Raw genomic sequence first — 15,968 nt, 5'->3', positions numbered from 1 at the left:
GGGAACAGTAGTACACCGCTCACCCACCACTGTATAGCATTGTGCTCTGTGTCGCTGCTGGGAATAGTAGTACACCGCTCAGCCTTCACTGTATAGCATTGTGTTTACTGCCACTCTGTGTCTCTGCTGGGAACAGTAGTACACCGCTCACCCACCACTGTATAGAATTGTGCTCTGTATCGCTGCTGGGAACAGTAGTACACCACTCACCCACCACTGTATACCATTGTGCTCTGTGTCGCTGCTGGGAACAGTAGTACACCGCTCACCCACCACTGTATAGCATTGTGCTCTGTGTCGCTGCTGGGAACAGTAGTACACCGCTCAGCCTCCACTGTATAGCATTGTGTTTACTGCCACTCTGTGTCTCTGCTGGGAACAGTAGTACACCGCTCACCCACCACTGTATAGCATTGTGCTCTGTGTCGCTGCTGGGAACAGTAGTACACCGCTCACCCACCCACCACTGTATAGCATTGTGCTCTGTGTCGCGGCTGGGAACAGTAGTACACCACTCAGCCACCACTGTATAGCATTGTGTTTACTGCCACTCTGTGTCTCTGCTGGGAACAGTAGTACACCGCTCACCCACCACTGTATAGCATTGTGCTCTGTGTCGCTGCTGGGAACAGTAGTACACCGCTCACCCACCACTGTATAGCATTGTGTTTACTGCCACTCTGTGTCTCTGCTGGGAACAGTAGTACACCGCTCACCTACCACTGTATAGCATTGTGCTCTGTGTCGCTGCTGGGAACAGTAGTACACCGCTCACCCACCACTGTATAGCATTGTGCTCTGTATCGCTGCTGGGAACAGTAGTACACCACTCACCCACCACTGTATACCATTGTGCTCTGTGTCCCTTTGAAACTTTAAAATCGATTTTCTCAAAAACTATAAGCTCTTTTTGCTAAATTGTTTTTTCCTCTTGTACCCACTCCCAAGGTGCACATACCCTGTAAATTTGGGGTATGTAGCATGTAAGGAAACTTTAAAAAACACGAAAGTTCGGGTCCCTATTGACTTCCATTATGTTCGGAGTTCGGCGCGAACACCCAAACATCGCGGCCATGTTCGGCGAACGTTCGCGAACCCGAACATCCTGGTGTTCGCCCAACAGCTCTGTGGCAGAAAACTAAGCATGGAGAACTGAAAGACTATACTCCATTGTATTCCTGCCTAGGCGCAAACTGAATAACTTCCCAAGATTCTGCCTACTTATCACTTCCTGTTCTTCTCGCACAGGGTAAAGACTCTCCCACTCTCAATAGGTGGACTTTAAACTCCACCAAACCATTATAGAATATTTCTAACATTGTTGACCATGTCCATTTTAGAATATTTTTATATATATTCTATCCCAACAAGAAATTATGTAAAGTTTCCAACAGAGACACAGAAAAAAAAGTAGGTTTTTACTGTGTTTTTTTTTCTTGTAAAGGGTTTTTACTGCTGTTCCTGGTGCAAACAAGCATGTGCTCTACAGCCCTGTACACATGCTGTATTATTCTCAGCCAAGGTGGCTGGTTGTGGCCATCTTTGCTGAGAATCCAGTTTATACGGTGGTCCTGATGCTTCACCAAGACCTCTGGAGTTTGGGATTGTCTACAAGAGCGCAGGCTGAGCCCATTGTTCCCCTATTCATCCTGCCTGCTCAAAGTCACTCCATCATGCACTGTGCTGTTGTCCCTCCATCGCAACAAGCCTGTAGGTTAGGGACCCATCTACTCAGCATTCAAACTCAAACTGTACCTGAGGGATCAAGTCCAGAAGCTTGGAGTGGGGGCAACAGTAACTGTGCATGTGTACATGCCTTCACTCTTCCCCACTTTCACCACTGTGCTAAATTAATGCATCTTTTTACTCTGTTGGGCGCGGTATTACTGTGAAGCTGCTGCTTTTTATTTTTATTTGTATTTTTTAACTTTGAAACTGTGTAGGATAAATAATTGTTGTAATAAATGAAAACTACAGTTTCCACCAAAAAAAACCTATGCTTTTTTTGCATAAAATATTATTATTACATCAAACATCCCTTTATTATATACCTTTGTGTATCCATTGACTGTAAGTGAGATAAAATGTGGTAAAAAGAAGATCACTGAGTGTCAGTTGAAACAGTTGCACTTGGGTAATAACCACTGAGAAATGTCTTCAGACATTAGCAGACCTGGTTATCTTATCACCAATTCCTACCTATGTAATAGAAAACCACATACAGAACCATGACTTCCTCTAAACACTGTATAAAGATGGAGTTGTGACCATTTGCTGAGTAGTTGGGTTGAACCTTGGAGAAGACCTCAGAGAACTTCAAAAAAGGTATCCAAAATCAGTAAAGGTAACCTTCACAACTGACCTCCCTTTCCTTACCTCATGAACTTAGTCTATTGCTCTTCACTTTTTCCACTAAAGACTTTTATGGAATGGGAATCTCTTACTATGTCCCAACCATTAAAACTTTGCTCTCAATCTCTGGAGCCAAGATCAGTGAAAGATCGCTTCTAATTGGCTGCTATGGATTGCTTTGCTTTTAACTAACTTAATTATCATGATACTAACAGCTACCTAAGTTTTCTTTGGATTTAACTCCTTTGTTTGCTTCTACAGACATGGTTTATCTATTGCTGCTTCTTTTCGTGGGGGCAATCTATGCTCAAGAAAAACGTGAGTTGACCACCTGTGGTATTTTGTGTTGTCCAGTGACATATAATAGAATTAAGTAAATTATTCACCAATTTTATGTTATGTTATTCACTTCCTATATATTTTGCTGTATATTGGTATGTAGTCCCGCCCACCCAGCCTAAGCCTAGGCTGTTTATTATGCAGTTTTCTTCTCCCAGTGCACTCTAGGAGACCAGATGTTGTTACTATATAATTCAGAACATACAACAAATAAAGGGCTGGAGGTAATATACAATCAGCTGTGACAACAGATGCAGGAGTACGGGGTAGTAACAATAACAGAAATGAGGGTACATAGTATTTTAAAGTTAACTATTTGTCCCTGAAGCATATAATTTACATCCCCACTTAGAGCTTAACTTTGCCCACCTAATCTAACTTTAACCAGTGTCTACCACCTAACCTTTAACCCTTAACCTCATCTACTTCTGAACCTTCATTCCCCTGCTTGATGCTTAAATATAACCTCCCATGAATATGCCCAGTCATACAAATATCCCTTCTTAAAGGTATCACAAGCAGCAGGAGTTGAAGGGGTCAATAACAGACACCCACCCAAACATAGGGATTCCTTGTAGTTAGTTTTCTGACCAGGAGCAGAACCTCAGACACCCGGGCCCATATGCAATTCACTTTTTCTCCTGAGTTTTCTCCTAGGTAATATTTTTACAACGAGTCATAAAATGCCTTTTAAGCCACCAGCAAGCAAGAAAATGCTCAAAATAAATGTGATAGTACCTTTTCACCAACCTGTACTTGTAAAATGCTAAAAAAAAATTTGTTTAGAGAGAAGACGAAAATGATATCCTAGGAGATAAGTTAGATGAAAAAGTGAATTGCATTTGGGCCCAGGGCTTAGTTTGGTATTCTGGAGATTGCCGGACCTGAATTACTTTTCCCTCCGAGTTTTGCAATTCAAAGGGAGAATAGTAATTAACGCCGCCCAGAATTTCACCAGCAGCAAGGAGAGCGGATATTCAGCTCATCCTGCACCGAAGTGACCGGGCGGCAAAGTGCCATGTGAGCTAAAAAAGGCCCCCGGTAAAAAGAATGTCAGAGATAGTCGCTAGTAGAACATTTATATTTTAGTATAACTTTACTGCATTTCCTTCTGTCCTGTGCAAGACTTCAGGTACACTGTAACCTTATGCTCCTGTCGCAACACAAAAATCGGCCTTCATGTGATCCTGCGCCACCATGCGACAACAGGGTCATATGCATAGCCTAGTGACATACTTCCTGCTGAGCAGGAAGTACGTCACTGGGTTTCCCGTCTGTGTCATCCATTGACTTGCATTGCTGCATAACCCTTGCGGGGAAGCACAGATCATGCGGTGACGCGCTGCAGACTTTGCATCAGATCAGATGCTCCCAGCACATCTCATAGCACCGCATTAGCTGTGGAAGGTCCCATTGACTTTCATTGCACTTGCAGCGCCTTGAGGTAAGAAAGGGTAACACAACGCAGATTTCAGTGCTAGTTTGAAAGGGTATTTATATAGCGTAGTATGAGAGCTTGCCTGCATAATCTGTTCATAGTATTCAAAGTATGTTGTCCCTCATACTACAAGGAAGTGGTAAATTTGGCCAGTGATTGGATGTGTGTATGTACCATTAGACTGACAGATATTTAAAAAAAAAAAAAAAAAAAAAAGCTACATGCCATTGTCATCTATTTGTATTGTGTTTATTAAATATCTTGCCCAAATCTATATGTACCAAAGTCCACATTAGTTAGTAGGCTTGTCATTGAGGTGCTAATAAATTTGAGGTGATTGAAAATTATGCTAATTATTATGATACAGAAAACTTCAGTTAAAAGCATTTCATTGGTCCATTTTCAAGCTGTATACATTTACAGTAACATTTGCATAATTCTGCATCAACTTAGATTTATCTGCATATTTCAATTAAAGTGTAAAGTTATCACTGAGAACTTTGTACTAAATGTCATTTAGAAATCCATGGTTTAGGAATACGGGGACATAAAAATGCCTATAGATGTCTGCTTATGGCAAAAGTAGTTCTATACTAAAACGTGTTTAGAGATCCGTGGGGTGTAGATGTGAAAGCCCAGAACACCTAAACTTGCGGCCCGTTCGGCAGAACGTACCAAACCAATCTGTTAGAACAGAGCAATGTGCACGGATCTATTTGTTAACATTACATCCATTCTGATCCATTCCGGTACGATCTGCCACATGGACCATTTTCACTGAAAATGTGAACCTGGCCTTAACCCTTCCAGTAACTTGGTAATCATTTATATATTTTTCTGCTATTAGTTTTATGCTGTTTAATGCTTTAGACCAGGGGTCAGGAACCTTTTTGGCTGAGAGAGCCATAACGCCACATATTTTAAAATGTAATTCCGTGAGAGCCATACAATACCTTTCTAACTGGGACAATGTGCATGCGCAGCAGAGGGCTCACATCCCTGTTGCCATGGAGATGTGTACACGGTTGATCCTCTGGGTAGCGGAAGCGTCAGACACATCTTCAGTTTCTCTAGGGTTTCAGCAACATAAGCAATTTCCCTGAGAGCCAGACAGGAGAAATACAGACTATCAGCTTGTACAATTAGCTAGCTGACTTGGGGGTTGATTCACTTTGTAGGACGAGATCTCCACCAAGCGACAGACAGTCTATTGGACCGCTCAAAGTGCGGGGATCTCATCCTACAAAGTCACTGGACCTAACAGGGTACAGGGTGGGACAATTGGAACGGCCGTTCGTTTTGTGGGGGGGGGGGGGGGGGGCACGAGTAAGTAGTGCATGCTACAGCAGTAGTGAACCTACTTTGAAAATGTTACTCGCACCTTCACACTGAGCTGCGTTGCTTGAGCAGTGTAGCTTAGTGACTCAAAGCCTAACTGTGAGCCAGATGTAGATATCAAAAGAGCCACATCTGGCTCCCGAGCCATAGGTTCCCTACCCCTGCTTCAGACCTTAGATTAAGTTTGAGTTTTGTCCCACTTTAAATATTGTATTGCCTTCCCAATGTCCCAATGAAGAGATTCCTTTTCCTTCCTATGTCACCTCCTGTTACTACGAGAAGTGAAAGGGAATTTCAGCATTGACAAAAATTATTGTTTTAAAGATTCCAGTGATATTTTTTTAGCATTACTAAAAGTATTTTGTATTGTTTTTTGTGTCCCTTTTGAAGAGATGCAGTTCCTGCCTACATATTATCTGTCACTATTATGAGTATCCAAGCAGCTCGGGGTGACCCAAACCACTAGGAAAGTATAGGGGACTAATGGTGGCCATACATGGTACAATTTTTTCATGCAATCTTACCATTTCTATGCAGGGCCTTCCCTAGACTTTTTGCCCCCCCCCCCCCCTCCCTCGCCTGGGTCCCTCGATCTGCGGTCCACCTCCAGCTTTAAATGGTTACGTAGCAGCCGATAGTAAGAGGGACGGGCGGGGATCACTCACCTCTTCCGGTTCCAGCGTGCGCTCCACTGACGTCACTTCCTGCAACACCGTCCACTTACAATACAGTGGGCAGCGCAGATCGGGGGACCCAGGCGAGCGCCCACCGTTAGGCCTAATACCCCCTTCCTGCCCGCTACCCCTCCAGCTCGGCGGAAGGCCCCCCCGCACCCACGGACGGGTGGTTGCCGCACCCCTAGAAGTGCCGCCTGAGGCAAAAGTTTCACCCTGTCTCATGAGCGGGCCGGCCCTGTTTCTATGTAGTATAAGGGTAAATTAAGTGAATATACTGAAAAGATAATTTATGCAGTTCCCTTATATTACATAGAAATGGTAAGATTGTATGAAAAAATTGTACCATGTATGGCCACCATAAAAGAGACTGAAAAGCCCTACACAAAAGCCTTTTGGTCTCTTTTATACCCCTATACTTTCCTAGTGGTTTGGGTCAACCCAAGCTGCTTGGTTACTCTGTTGTTCTGGTCCAAGCCTTTATCCCATAGAGCCATATCAATCCCTGCCATGTACTGATGAGGACCAAAAGTACAAAACAGGTTGTCTGCATGTGGGGTTAAAGTGGCTCTGTCAAATTTAAGCTATAGGCTTGCTATACACCAGTGGTTCTGGATGTAAGGCTGGCTTCAAGGGCATAAAACGATAATTTGCATATTCAGTAGCGGTGCATTGTGGGTAACGAAAGATGTTACTTAAAGCTGAATTATCGCAAGTACCTTCTGTTTTAAGAAGGCAAATACCACCTAGTAAAGCAAGTGAGAGAAACTTACAAAAATAGAGAGAGGAAGCAGAAAGCTCTTTTACTCTTTCATTTAATTCAAACTAAAAAAAGTATTTGTAGTTTCATGAGCTTTCACACATACTGGAATCCTAATAATGAAATACCTTATCGTTTTCAGATGACTTGATTCAGAAGGATGACCTAGCTGATCATTATAGCCAAGATGATGACAATAAGTTGCAAGATGACCTTGACTTGCAAGATGACCTTGAACTGAAAGATGACCTTGAGAAAACCCCTGATGATGACTTCCAGCTGCAGAAGCCTCTCAATGCCACTGTGGAATTAATGCAAGGGAACTCAGTAGAAGGAACCTGTACTTACACTATTTATACTGCAGCAAGGAATTTCTACGCTGCCAGGGTTAGTAAAACAAGTAGATATTTTTGTCAACCAATGTAGATCGGAGAGGAGGGAGGAAGACGGAAGTGTTAGCAAAAGCAAACAATCAGATTTCAGCTGTTATTTTCTCCTACAGTAATGATGTGTCCTTTTTGTAAGAAGCCTACGTGTGGTGCCAGTGGGTCATGTTAGTGTTAGGTGTAGGTAGGAGAGAGGATAGCGTTAGGTGGTAGAGATATGGCAAACTGCTTGCAAGTGAACAGTCCCTGGGGAATGACCTCGGGGAGCGCTCTACATGACGTCATATGCATGCGCAGATCTCTCCTGGCTGCGGGTGCGCGTTCAAGGATGCGCAGCCACTGGGAAAGTATCTGCACACGGCTGAGCAGTAATACAGAAGCGTCACAACACGGCAATGACCCCGACGTCATTCCCCAGGGACTGTTTGCTTGCAAGCAGTTCGCCACATCTCTATAACGTGGAGATAGGGGGTAGGTAGTGTTAAACATAGATAGTGGCGTGGTTAGTGTGAGGATAGGATAAGATAGCACAGTAGTAGAATATTAGTAACAATACCAATATACTACTATCGATAACAGATGATAGTGGAATATTAGTAACATCACTGATATTTTATCGGCGGTAATGAGGGGAGAGAAGAGGGAGACAGTTGGCGCAGAGTAGGGCAGCACTGGTACTGACTATTTAACAAGGTTATTTGCAGTGGAAAGAGCTCATCGCATCTCATTCCGTGCTCCGAAACCAGGGACCATGGCGAGACCTATAATTGATATTCTATTGGCAATATATGTGCCAAAATGAACATGCAGCACTTTTGAATGTATGCAGGAGGGCCTGTGATTGCAATCCTGCTTAGTATGGTATTAATGTGACTGCTGGGCAGGATGTGATCACATCATGGCTGTTTTTTCATGCTCTTGTGATACGCTGAGCACTGGCACCACTATCTCACCACATCAGCAGCCATGCTTACCCATTGTAATAATTATTAAGGATTCATGCACAAGTGAGCATGTTACCCTCGCCATCGCCGGGTATCACACTGCAGGATGCCATGTGTTGGTGCCATGCAGTTTCATGCCTGGTGGAGCACATTTCTTCAGCACCCATATATGTGCATGTGCAGGGTATTATAATTTGGACTAAAAGAAAACTACCTCCGCCCTTGTAGCACCCCCACCCCAAATGTCAGATCTGTTTTATTACAAGTATACCAGTGCGCCCTCCCCCCCTCAGATAGTCATTAGCCACTTATCCAGTGGGGGTAAGGCGGCTTGTAGAATGTGACTGTGTACAAAGCTTAGCACTAAGTTTCTTCATCATATTTCCCCTAAAGTTTTTGTTTAGATAGTAGCAGAAATGGTACACGTTTCTGCTACTATTGTAAGTACAGAGTACCATTATGTGGTTGGGTAGATGATCAGCTTCAATGAGGTGGACTGCAATTAACCCTATCAATCATTTTAACTTCTTCTCAGCGTTTCTGTAACTGCAATCATGGGAGAATGGCGTCCATACACAGTGCCTGCACTAACAGACTCGTGAGAAACCTTGGCAGAAGCGTAAATCAGGGCTACGTATGGATTGGAGTCTGGAAACCCCGGCGTGTAAGTAACCGTAATAATAATAATATTAATATTTTTATAGCACTTTTCTCCCTGGGGACTCAAAGCGCTGTGTCCCTGCATTATGTGGTCCCAAAAGCTCAGGAAAAGAGGTGGGTTTTTAACCTTTTCTTAAAGTGAACCCGAGGTGAGAGTGATATGGAGGCTGCCATATTTATTTCCTTTTAAACAATACTAGTTGCCTGACAGCCCTGCTGATCTATTTGGCTGCAGTAGTGAACTGAATTACACCACAAACAAGCATGCAGCTAATCTTGTCAGTTCTGACAATATTGTCAGAAACCCCTGACCTGCTGCATGCTTGTTCAGGGTCTATGGTTGATATTATTATTATATTATTATTACCAATATTATTCTTACCTCGGGTTCCCTTTAACCCCTTAATCCTATCTGGATGACTATTGTCATCTAGATAGGAGGCACTGTGATCGATCTGGACCCGTATTCGCATATAGTATTGCCACACAAGCGCACCCACAACAAGCCTAATTTGTGGCTGAAAAACAAGATATAGACCATTTAGTTATGATAAGTAGTGATAAGGTTATTGGCGAACGAATGGGAGGAGCGCTGACGGGAAAATTGCTTCCATCCTTGAGGTGTAAACACCTGTAGGCTAAAGTGGTTAAAGCTGTCCAGAGATGGGGCCTCTAGCTCTGATTTTGGAAGTAAGTTCCAAGTGGAACCTGTTAAAGTGAGTCCATATATAAAAAATAGGAAACCTGAACGGAGCTTTAGAAAGTTTTATAGTCAGAGCCGTGCCCCACCTTTCCATTATCCAGCCCCCACAATGCAGAAGATGCACTCTTCATAAAACAAAATCAGTTATGTAAGCATTATTAATCAGTCATTTTTTTAAACCCTTTAAGGAAATGTTTAGAAGTACATTTATGACTGAATATTTAACTACTTTAGAATGAAGTAAAGAAGAAAGATGCGGTCCGCAACAAGTCTCTCCACAGTTTTTGTAGTTTATTTAGGACGTATCCTCACAGCAATTAAAAAAGTACAAAGCTGATATGTTTTGGGCCATACAGCCCTTAATCATGTTGCTATGATTAAGGGCTGTATGGCCCGAAACATGTCAGCTTTGTACTTTTTTAATTGCTGTGAGGATACGTCCTAAATAAACTTCAAAAACTGTGGAGAGACTTGTTGCGGACCGCATCTTTCTTCTTTACTACAGTATCCAGGCCTGGCTGCCTATGGTCCAGCACTGCCTTCCACAGTGCAGTCGAGCGGTTGTTTCCTGATTGCCTACTTTAGAATGAAGTCTAGTCTTTTTATAATGTTTAAATCCTTTAACATAAAGCTCTAACTGAGAGCTGCTAGTGAGAGTGGCAGTAAGTCACCCACCGCCTGTAAATCATGAGAGTTCTGAAACTCCGCCCGCTCCAACAGCAAGACAACCAAACCAACGTTATCCGAAGTGTTCCAAAGCTCTTTGATGTTAGAGCTTCGCAATACTTAAGAAAAAAATGGTGGTTTCGCTGAAAATGGGGACAGAGCTCTTATGATTTATACAGGTGGCAAATTACTTACTGATGCTGACACCTGCCGATCCTTGCAACTCTGAGATACACCAAAGGATTTCAAAATTATTCAAAAGGTACAGTTTGGTTCAGCCCTACTACTTCCTGTCACATGATCCAATGAAGTTACAATTTCTTTATCTGAAATACAGAAGGCCTGAGAAATGTTGGCTGGAATTTCTGCAGATCTAAAATAAAATCCATTGAGAAAGTAAGATATTCAACATCTTTGAACACTGCATATAGTAAAGTAGAGCAGGCAGCTACTCAAGATAAATGTCACAATGAAAATACAAACGAGTGTCTTGAGTCAATTTCAATGCATCATTTCCAAATGTGCTCCAACATCCCTTTAGCCCCACAGTTCAAAAGTCACACGATAATGAAAAACAACAGAGAAAATAATGATTTTACCCCATCCTATTTACGTTGCCATCGCAGTGTTCCAGCAGAATTACTGTCTTGGATACACTTGCAGTGAAAACCTCTCCCACAACTCCTTTTTGCATAAATAGTTATGCTGCCTGATTTTGCCATCCCTGGCCACAGCAGCTTGTGTGGAAGCAGTTATATTCCACAATAATGTATTTTCACGTTCAACCAAGACCGCTTTCTAATCATTGTATTTTGCACAGAGCAGCATTCTGCTATAAATAAGCCTCTTATCTTCTTCAGTCAGAGATAAAACAATCTTTGGCTTCCTAGAGAGCTCCTGCAGCCCAGTGTAGCAAAGTGATATTGCTCTCTTTTCCAAATAAAACTAGGTGTATTAACCCTGTCAGGCACCTGAAAAAAATCGTTTTTTCTTAGAACTTTTAATAGTTTGTTTAAATTATTGAAGCAGCGAGAATATTTGGACTGTTCTTCCACTTTAAGAGGATAAATTCTTGTTGAAAAGATGACGACACACACCAACAAAAATTAAGTGGAAGTAGCCTTGGTGACATGTGACATAATAAGATAGACATGTGTATGTACAGTGCCTAGCACACAAATAACTATGTTGTGTTCTTTTTTTTTCTTTCTCTGCCTGAAAGAGTTAAATATCAGGTATGTAAGTGGCTGACTCAGTCCTGACTCAGACAGGAAGTGACTACAGTGTGACCCTCACTGATAAGAAATTCCAACTATAAAACACTTTCCTAGCAGAAAATTGCTTCTGAGAACAAGAAAGAGGTAAAAAGGGGAATTTCTTATCAGTGAGCGTCACACTGTAGTCACTTCCTGTCTGGGTCAGGACTGAGTCAGCCACTTATATACCTGATATTTAACTCTTTTAGGCAGAGAAAGGAAAAAAAAGGAACACAGCATAGTTATTTGTGTGCTAGGCACTGTACATACCCATGTCTATCTCATCATGTCATATGTCACTTCGGGTATCCTTTAAACATCCTGGATATTCCTTGGAGGTTTGTCCCTACTTCCTGTCAGCTTTCAACGTGAGTGAAATGTAGTTTTTTACTTTGTCGGGTGTTTGAAGGGCCCGAGCAGTAAATGTAATATTTTCCTGTGTTATGAATGTAAAGGTTGTCATACATCTTTCTCTCAACATCCTTCTTGCAGTGCCGTGGATACAGGAATGTAGATAACTCTAGATTGGATTACACCAACTTTGCATGGGGACAATGCCGCCGCCATGGAAGGTGGTGTGTTGCCATGTATGCAGGAAGTAAGTATTAAAGGACAACCGAAGTGACATGCAGCACGGTGAGATAGACATGTGCATGTACAGTGCCAAGCACACAAATACCTAGGCCGTGTTCCTTTTTTCTTTCTCTGTCTGAAAGAGTTAAAAATCAGGTATGCAAGTCAGACTGGGTGAGAGTATAGCATAACCCTCACTGATTAGTAATTACAGCCATAAATACTTTCCTGTCCGTAAATGGCTTCTGAGAGCAGGAACTAGTTAAAAAGGGTAAATAATTCATAGATTTGAGCTCTAGCTCAAAGGTGTCATTAAGCAGAGACAATGAAACAGTAAAAACTTAAAAACTAGATTTAAATATAAAATAAAACTGTGGGATATCTAAAAAAAAAAAGTCCTTTTTTAGGAAAAGGAGGACGGATACAATTGTTTTTCTCATCATTTTATTTTGACCTTGGATGTTCTTTAAAGGAGCAATGTAGAGATAATTAATAAGTTTTTTCAAGCAAAACCATCAAGCAAGAAATGGTTACAAATCAATATTGTATAAGTAGTTATGTTTTGCTACTGATATGGTGGAATTTTTTTTTAAATACTTGTGATCTTATAAAGATTGATGGGTATTTTTTATAGAGGCTATCAGACCAATCACCATCCTTTCTCAACAGGAAGATATTTGTGACCATGTAGACAGCACACTTGTTCACAACTATTCTTAAAGGAGCAATAAAAATGTGAACTATTAGTTCACAGTTGTAAAGGTACAACAAATGACAGCATCCTATTTATAAAGATGTGATTCAGCACATCACTTGTATAGCATTTATTCCTCCACAAGCTTTGCCACTTCATCACGGTGGAAGGATCCAGTATGGAACACTCTGCATGCAAACTGTTTTTGGAAGCTAACATCCTCCATTATGTTAATTTTTCTGCATTTGTTTTGAATGCAAGTTGTGTAACCTATAATTAGGCACTGCACATCTATGCTGCCAGTCATTCAGATGCAGCCTGTCTTGGGAAGCGCTGCCACCTCTCCCTGCCACCTGACCGGCTGCCAAAGATTATTCATTCCTCTGCAGCCACAAAGGAGTTTGCTATGCATACATCAAAAAAAGGCGTCGGGAAAAAAGGGTGCGGGGTGTAGACGATAAACGTTAATACCGTTTATAAAAATATTGTGTTGTATTTCGTTTACAAATAATGTTTTAAAAATGTAGAAATCATAAATATATTGCAATTTATGTTACGTACTGATCGCTTTATTTTGTGAATAATAATGTTTTACAACCAGTAAGGGATAAAATTTTAAATAATGTTTTAGTTAATACGATAAAAATGTTTAGTATTTTTACAAACGTTATTCGTGACGGGCGCATTTTCTAAACTTATATCATCACAAGTGCAGTTATAAAAAACATTAAAAATCTCCGGGTGCCGTTTGTAAAACATTAATAATCTCCAGGGCCCTTTTTTCCTGTTCAGCGCCCATTAAACGATATTTATTATGGGAGTGAATGGCGGCGCCCTTTTTGTCTACTAGCTGCCGGCGCCCTTTTTTCCTGTTACCGTTTGCTATCCCCTAGCTAGCACAGGCCCAGGTGATCTAGAAAGCATAGTCCACCCACACACACAAATGCAGAGTAGGCAGCTGAGCGGAAGGTGGCTGGATAGTGCACTTGTTAAGGGCACTGTCTTTGACATGGGAGATCAGCGTTCAAATACTGGCTAGGGTCAGTACTTATTCAGTAAGGAGTTCAAGGCAAGAATTCCTAACACTGCAGGTTTGCCTCTTGAACGCTTTGAGACCAACAGTAGAAAAGCGCTATACAAATGTTCAGATTACTAAGGTGTTAACTCTTAAGACCCTACGGGCCTGAGCCCACTGCCGTTCTGTCCGCTTTTCAACATCTCTAACATTGATGTTTAACTGAAAAGCATAAAAAACTGTGTCAGTGGGCTCAGGCCCTACTAGACTGACATGCGCTTGGCCCAGCCCAAAAGCTATCATGATCATGCCCCCCCCCCCCCCCCCTTTGCCACAGCATATGATTGCTCCTCCAATGCTGCCCATTGATGCCGCATATCCTCTGGGATCCTAGCAATTTTTTCACACATGCTCTGAAAGATATTTAGCATACAAGCTGATTTTTTTTTTATGTATACACATGTAAATTACATACAAAAACAAGTGGAGTGGACAAAAGGCAACATATATGGGCAGTGGCAATACTCCAACATGAATAGATACCTTAACCGCTGTTTTACTTGACCACACTTTGGGCCCTGAGACACCAGAAAGTGTTTTGAGGGTTGTTTTCGTTTTGTTTTTTAAATGTTTCCCTTGACTTATGGTAAAATCGCATAAAATAAGCAAAATCAAGATTTTTGTAAACGCGATTTCAATGCAAGTCAAAGGAGGCTGGGGTTTTTTTGGAGGGGGGGGGGGGTGGTTAAAGAAAAATGACCCACAAAACGCTCTCTAGTGTATCAGGGCATTTTCTTAATAGGCAAACCAGCAAAAGATCACTATGCTGCTCTCCTGCTCCCTCAGAATCTTTCTGGTAAGCAGCCCCTGGGCACATGCCAGGGTTCCAATGCCTGTGATGTGAGCAGCCACTGCCTTGTTTTGAAACCAAATAATGCAGGTTATTTTAGTTTTCCTATGTAAGAATGGCTATTGCTTGGTTACTCAAACTTTTTAGTCATAATTATTCACCTGAGAAAAAAATACTTTTTTTTTCTTCTTTAATTTCACTCTCTCTAACCTGTTTTTTTTTCTCCCCATTTCACAGATGGCCTATGGTATTCTGTCGACTGTAGAGTAAGACTTCCCTTCATTTGTGGGAGATAAGCCCCTGCACACTGCTATAGCAACCTTTCCTCCTTCCATGCAGTTTTTCCTTGTCTCCACCAATCTCCCCCTCCATTGCTTTGTGCTCCATACATTGTCAATAATACAGATAATAAATATAATATCATGCAGTCATGACTGGTGTTCTAATTGCCTCTGTATAAACTGTTTAAAATGATCATGTGGGCCTGTAAACAAATAAGAAAGAGAACAGAGGCTTCTCAGTTTCCCGTTAGGGATTATTGGACAGTCAGGATTGGCACTGCTTACGGTGTCACACTTATTTCAGCTTTGCGAACACCCTTGAACTAACAGGAACATAGAGGCTGACAATTATTTCCTTTTGAACAATGCAAATTGCCTGTCTATTCTGATGTTCCTGCCTCATGTTTTTTCAGCCATATCCCCTGAACAAGCATTTGCAGATCAGATGTTTCTGACTAAAGTCTGAATGGGTTAGGCCCCTGCTTGTATCAGGTGTGCCATTCAGACATCACTGCAGCCTACTGCCGACTAGAGAGGGAAGCCTCAATAGGATCCGCAAGCTTCCCTCTCCCCAGAGAAAGAGCTTGTTTTGAGTTGCCAGCTTCGATTTGGGTTCACTTTAAGGCTACTTGAACACTAAGACGTTGCGTTAGGTGCCACGTTAAGGTCGCATAACATGCACCTAACGCAAGGCCTGGTGGTCTTCGATGTGGACGTCAGAGTGAGCCGCGTTGTGCAGCTCACTCTGGCGTCCGTGATGCGTACTCTTGGACGCATGCTGCATCACGTGGTCCCGCCGGCCAATCGCCGCACAGGGCAGCCGCACCAGGAAGTAAACACTGCACGTCACAACGTGCAGTGAATATTAATTAGCCATGTGCCTGGCCGCTCTCCACTCCTCCCCAACATGACTGAGCATGTGCAAACAGTCTAACGCGGCTTAAGCCGCTCTAACGCCGTAGCATGCTGCACTTTCACTACAACGTGCAGCGTTACATGTAACGCAACGTGGGCAGTGTGAACAGCCCACTTGTGTTAC

The 15,968-nt window shown here is 42.2% G+C and overlaps 1 protein-coding gene across 2 annotated transcripts; it reads left to right on the top strand.

Annotated features, from left to right (window-relative positions):
• The first annotated feature begins 2,169 nt into the window (after positions 1-2,169).
• On the top strand, positions 2,170-15,079 carry PRG2 (proteoglycan 2, pro eosinophil major basic protein). Of its 2 annotated transcripts, none has more exons than XM_068258288.1 (6): positions 2,170-2,325; positions 2,614-2,670; positions 7,044-7,288; positions 8,767-8,895; positions 12,009-12,114; positions 14,886-15,079. In XM_068258288.1, the coding sequence occupies exons 2-6, from the start codon at positions 2,616-2,618 to the stop codon at positions 14,942-14,944; spliced, it is 594 nt and encodes a 197-aa protein (XP_068114389.1). In that variant the 5' UTR covers positions 2,170-2,325; positions 2,614-2,615; the 3' UTR covers positions 14,945-15,079. The 2 variants fall into 2 exon arrangements, with proteins under 2 accessions (XP_068114389.1, XP_068114388.1); XM_068258287.1 differs by having other exon boundaries at positions 2,170-2,344.
• The last annotated feature ends 889 nt before the right edge of the window (positions 15,080-15,968 follow it).

Source organism: Hyperolius riggenbachi, chromosome 10 (assembly GCF_040937935.1).
Source record: "Hyperolius riggenbachi isolate aHypRig1 chromosome 10, aHypRig1.pri, whole genome shotgun sequence".
Lineage (NCBI taxonomy): Eukaryota > Metazoa > Chordata > Amphibia > Anura > Hyperoliidae > Hyperolius > Hyperolius riggenbachi.
This window is presented reverse-complemented; position numbering and strand designations above follow the sequence as displayed.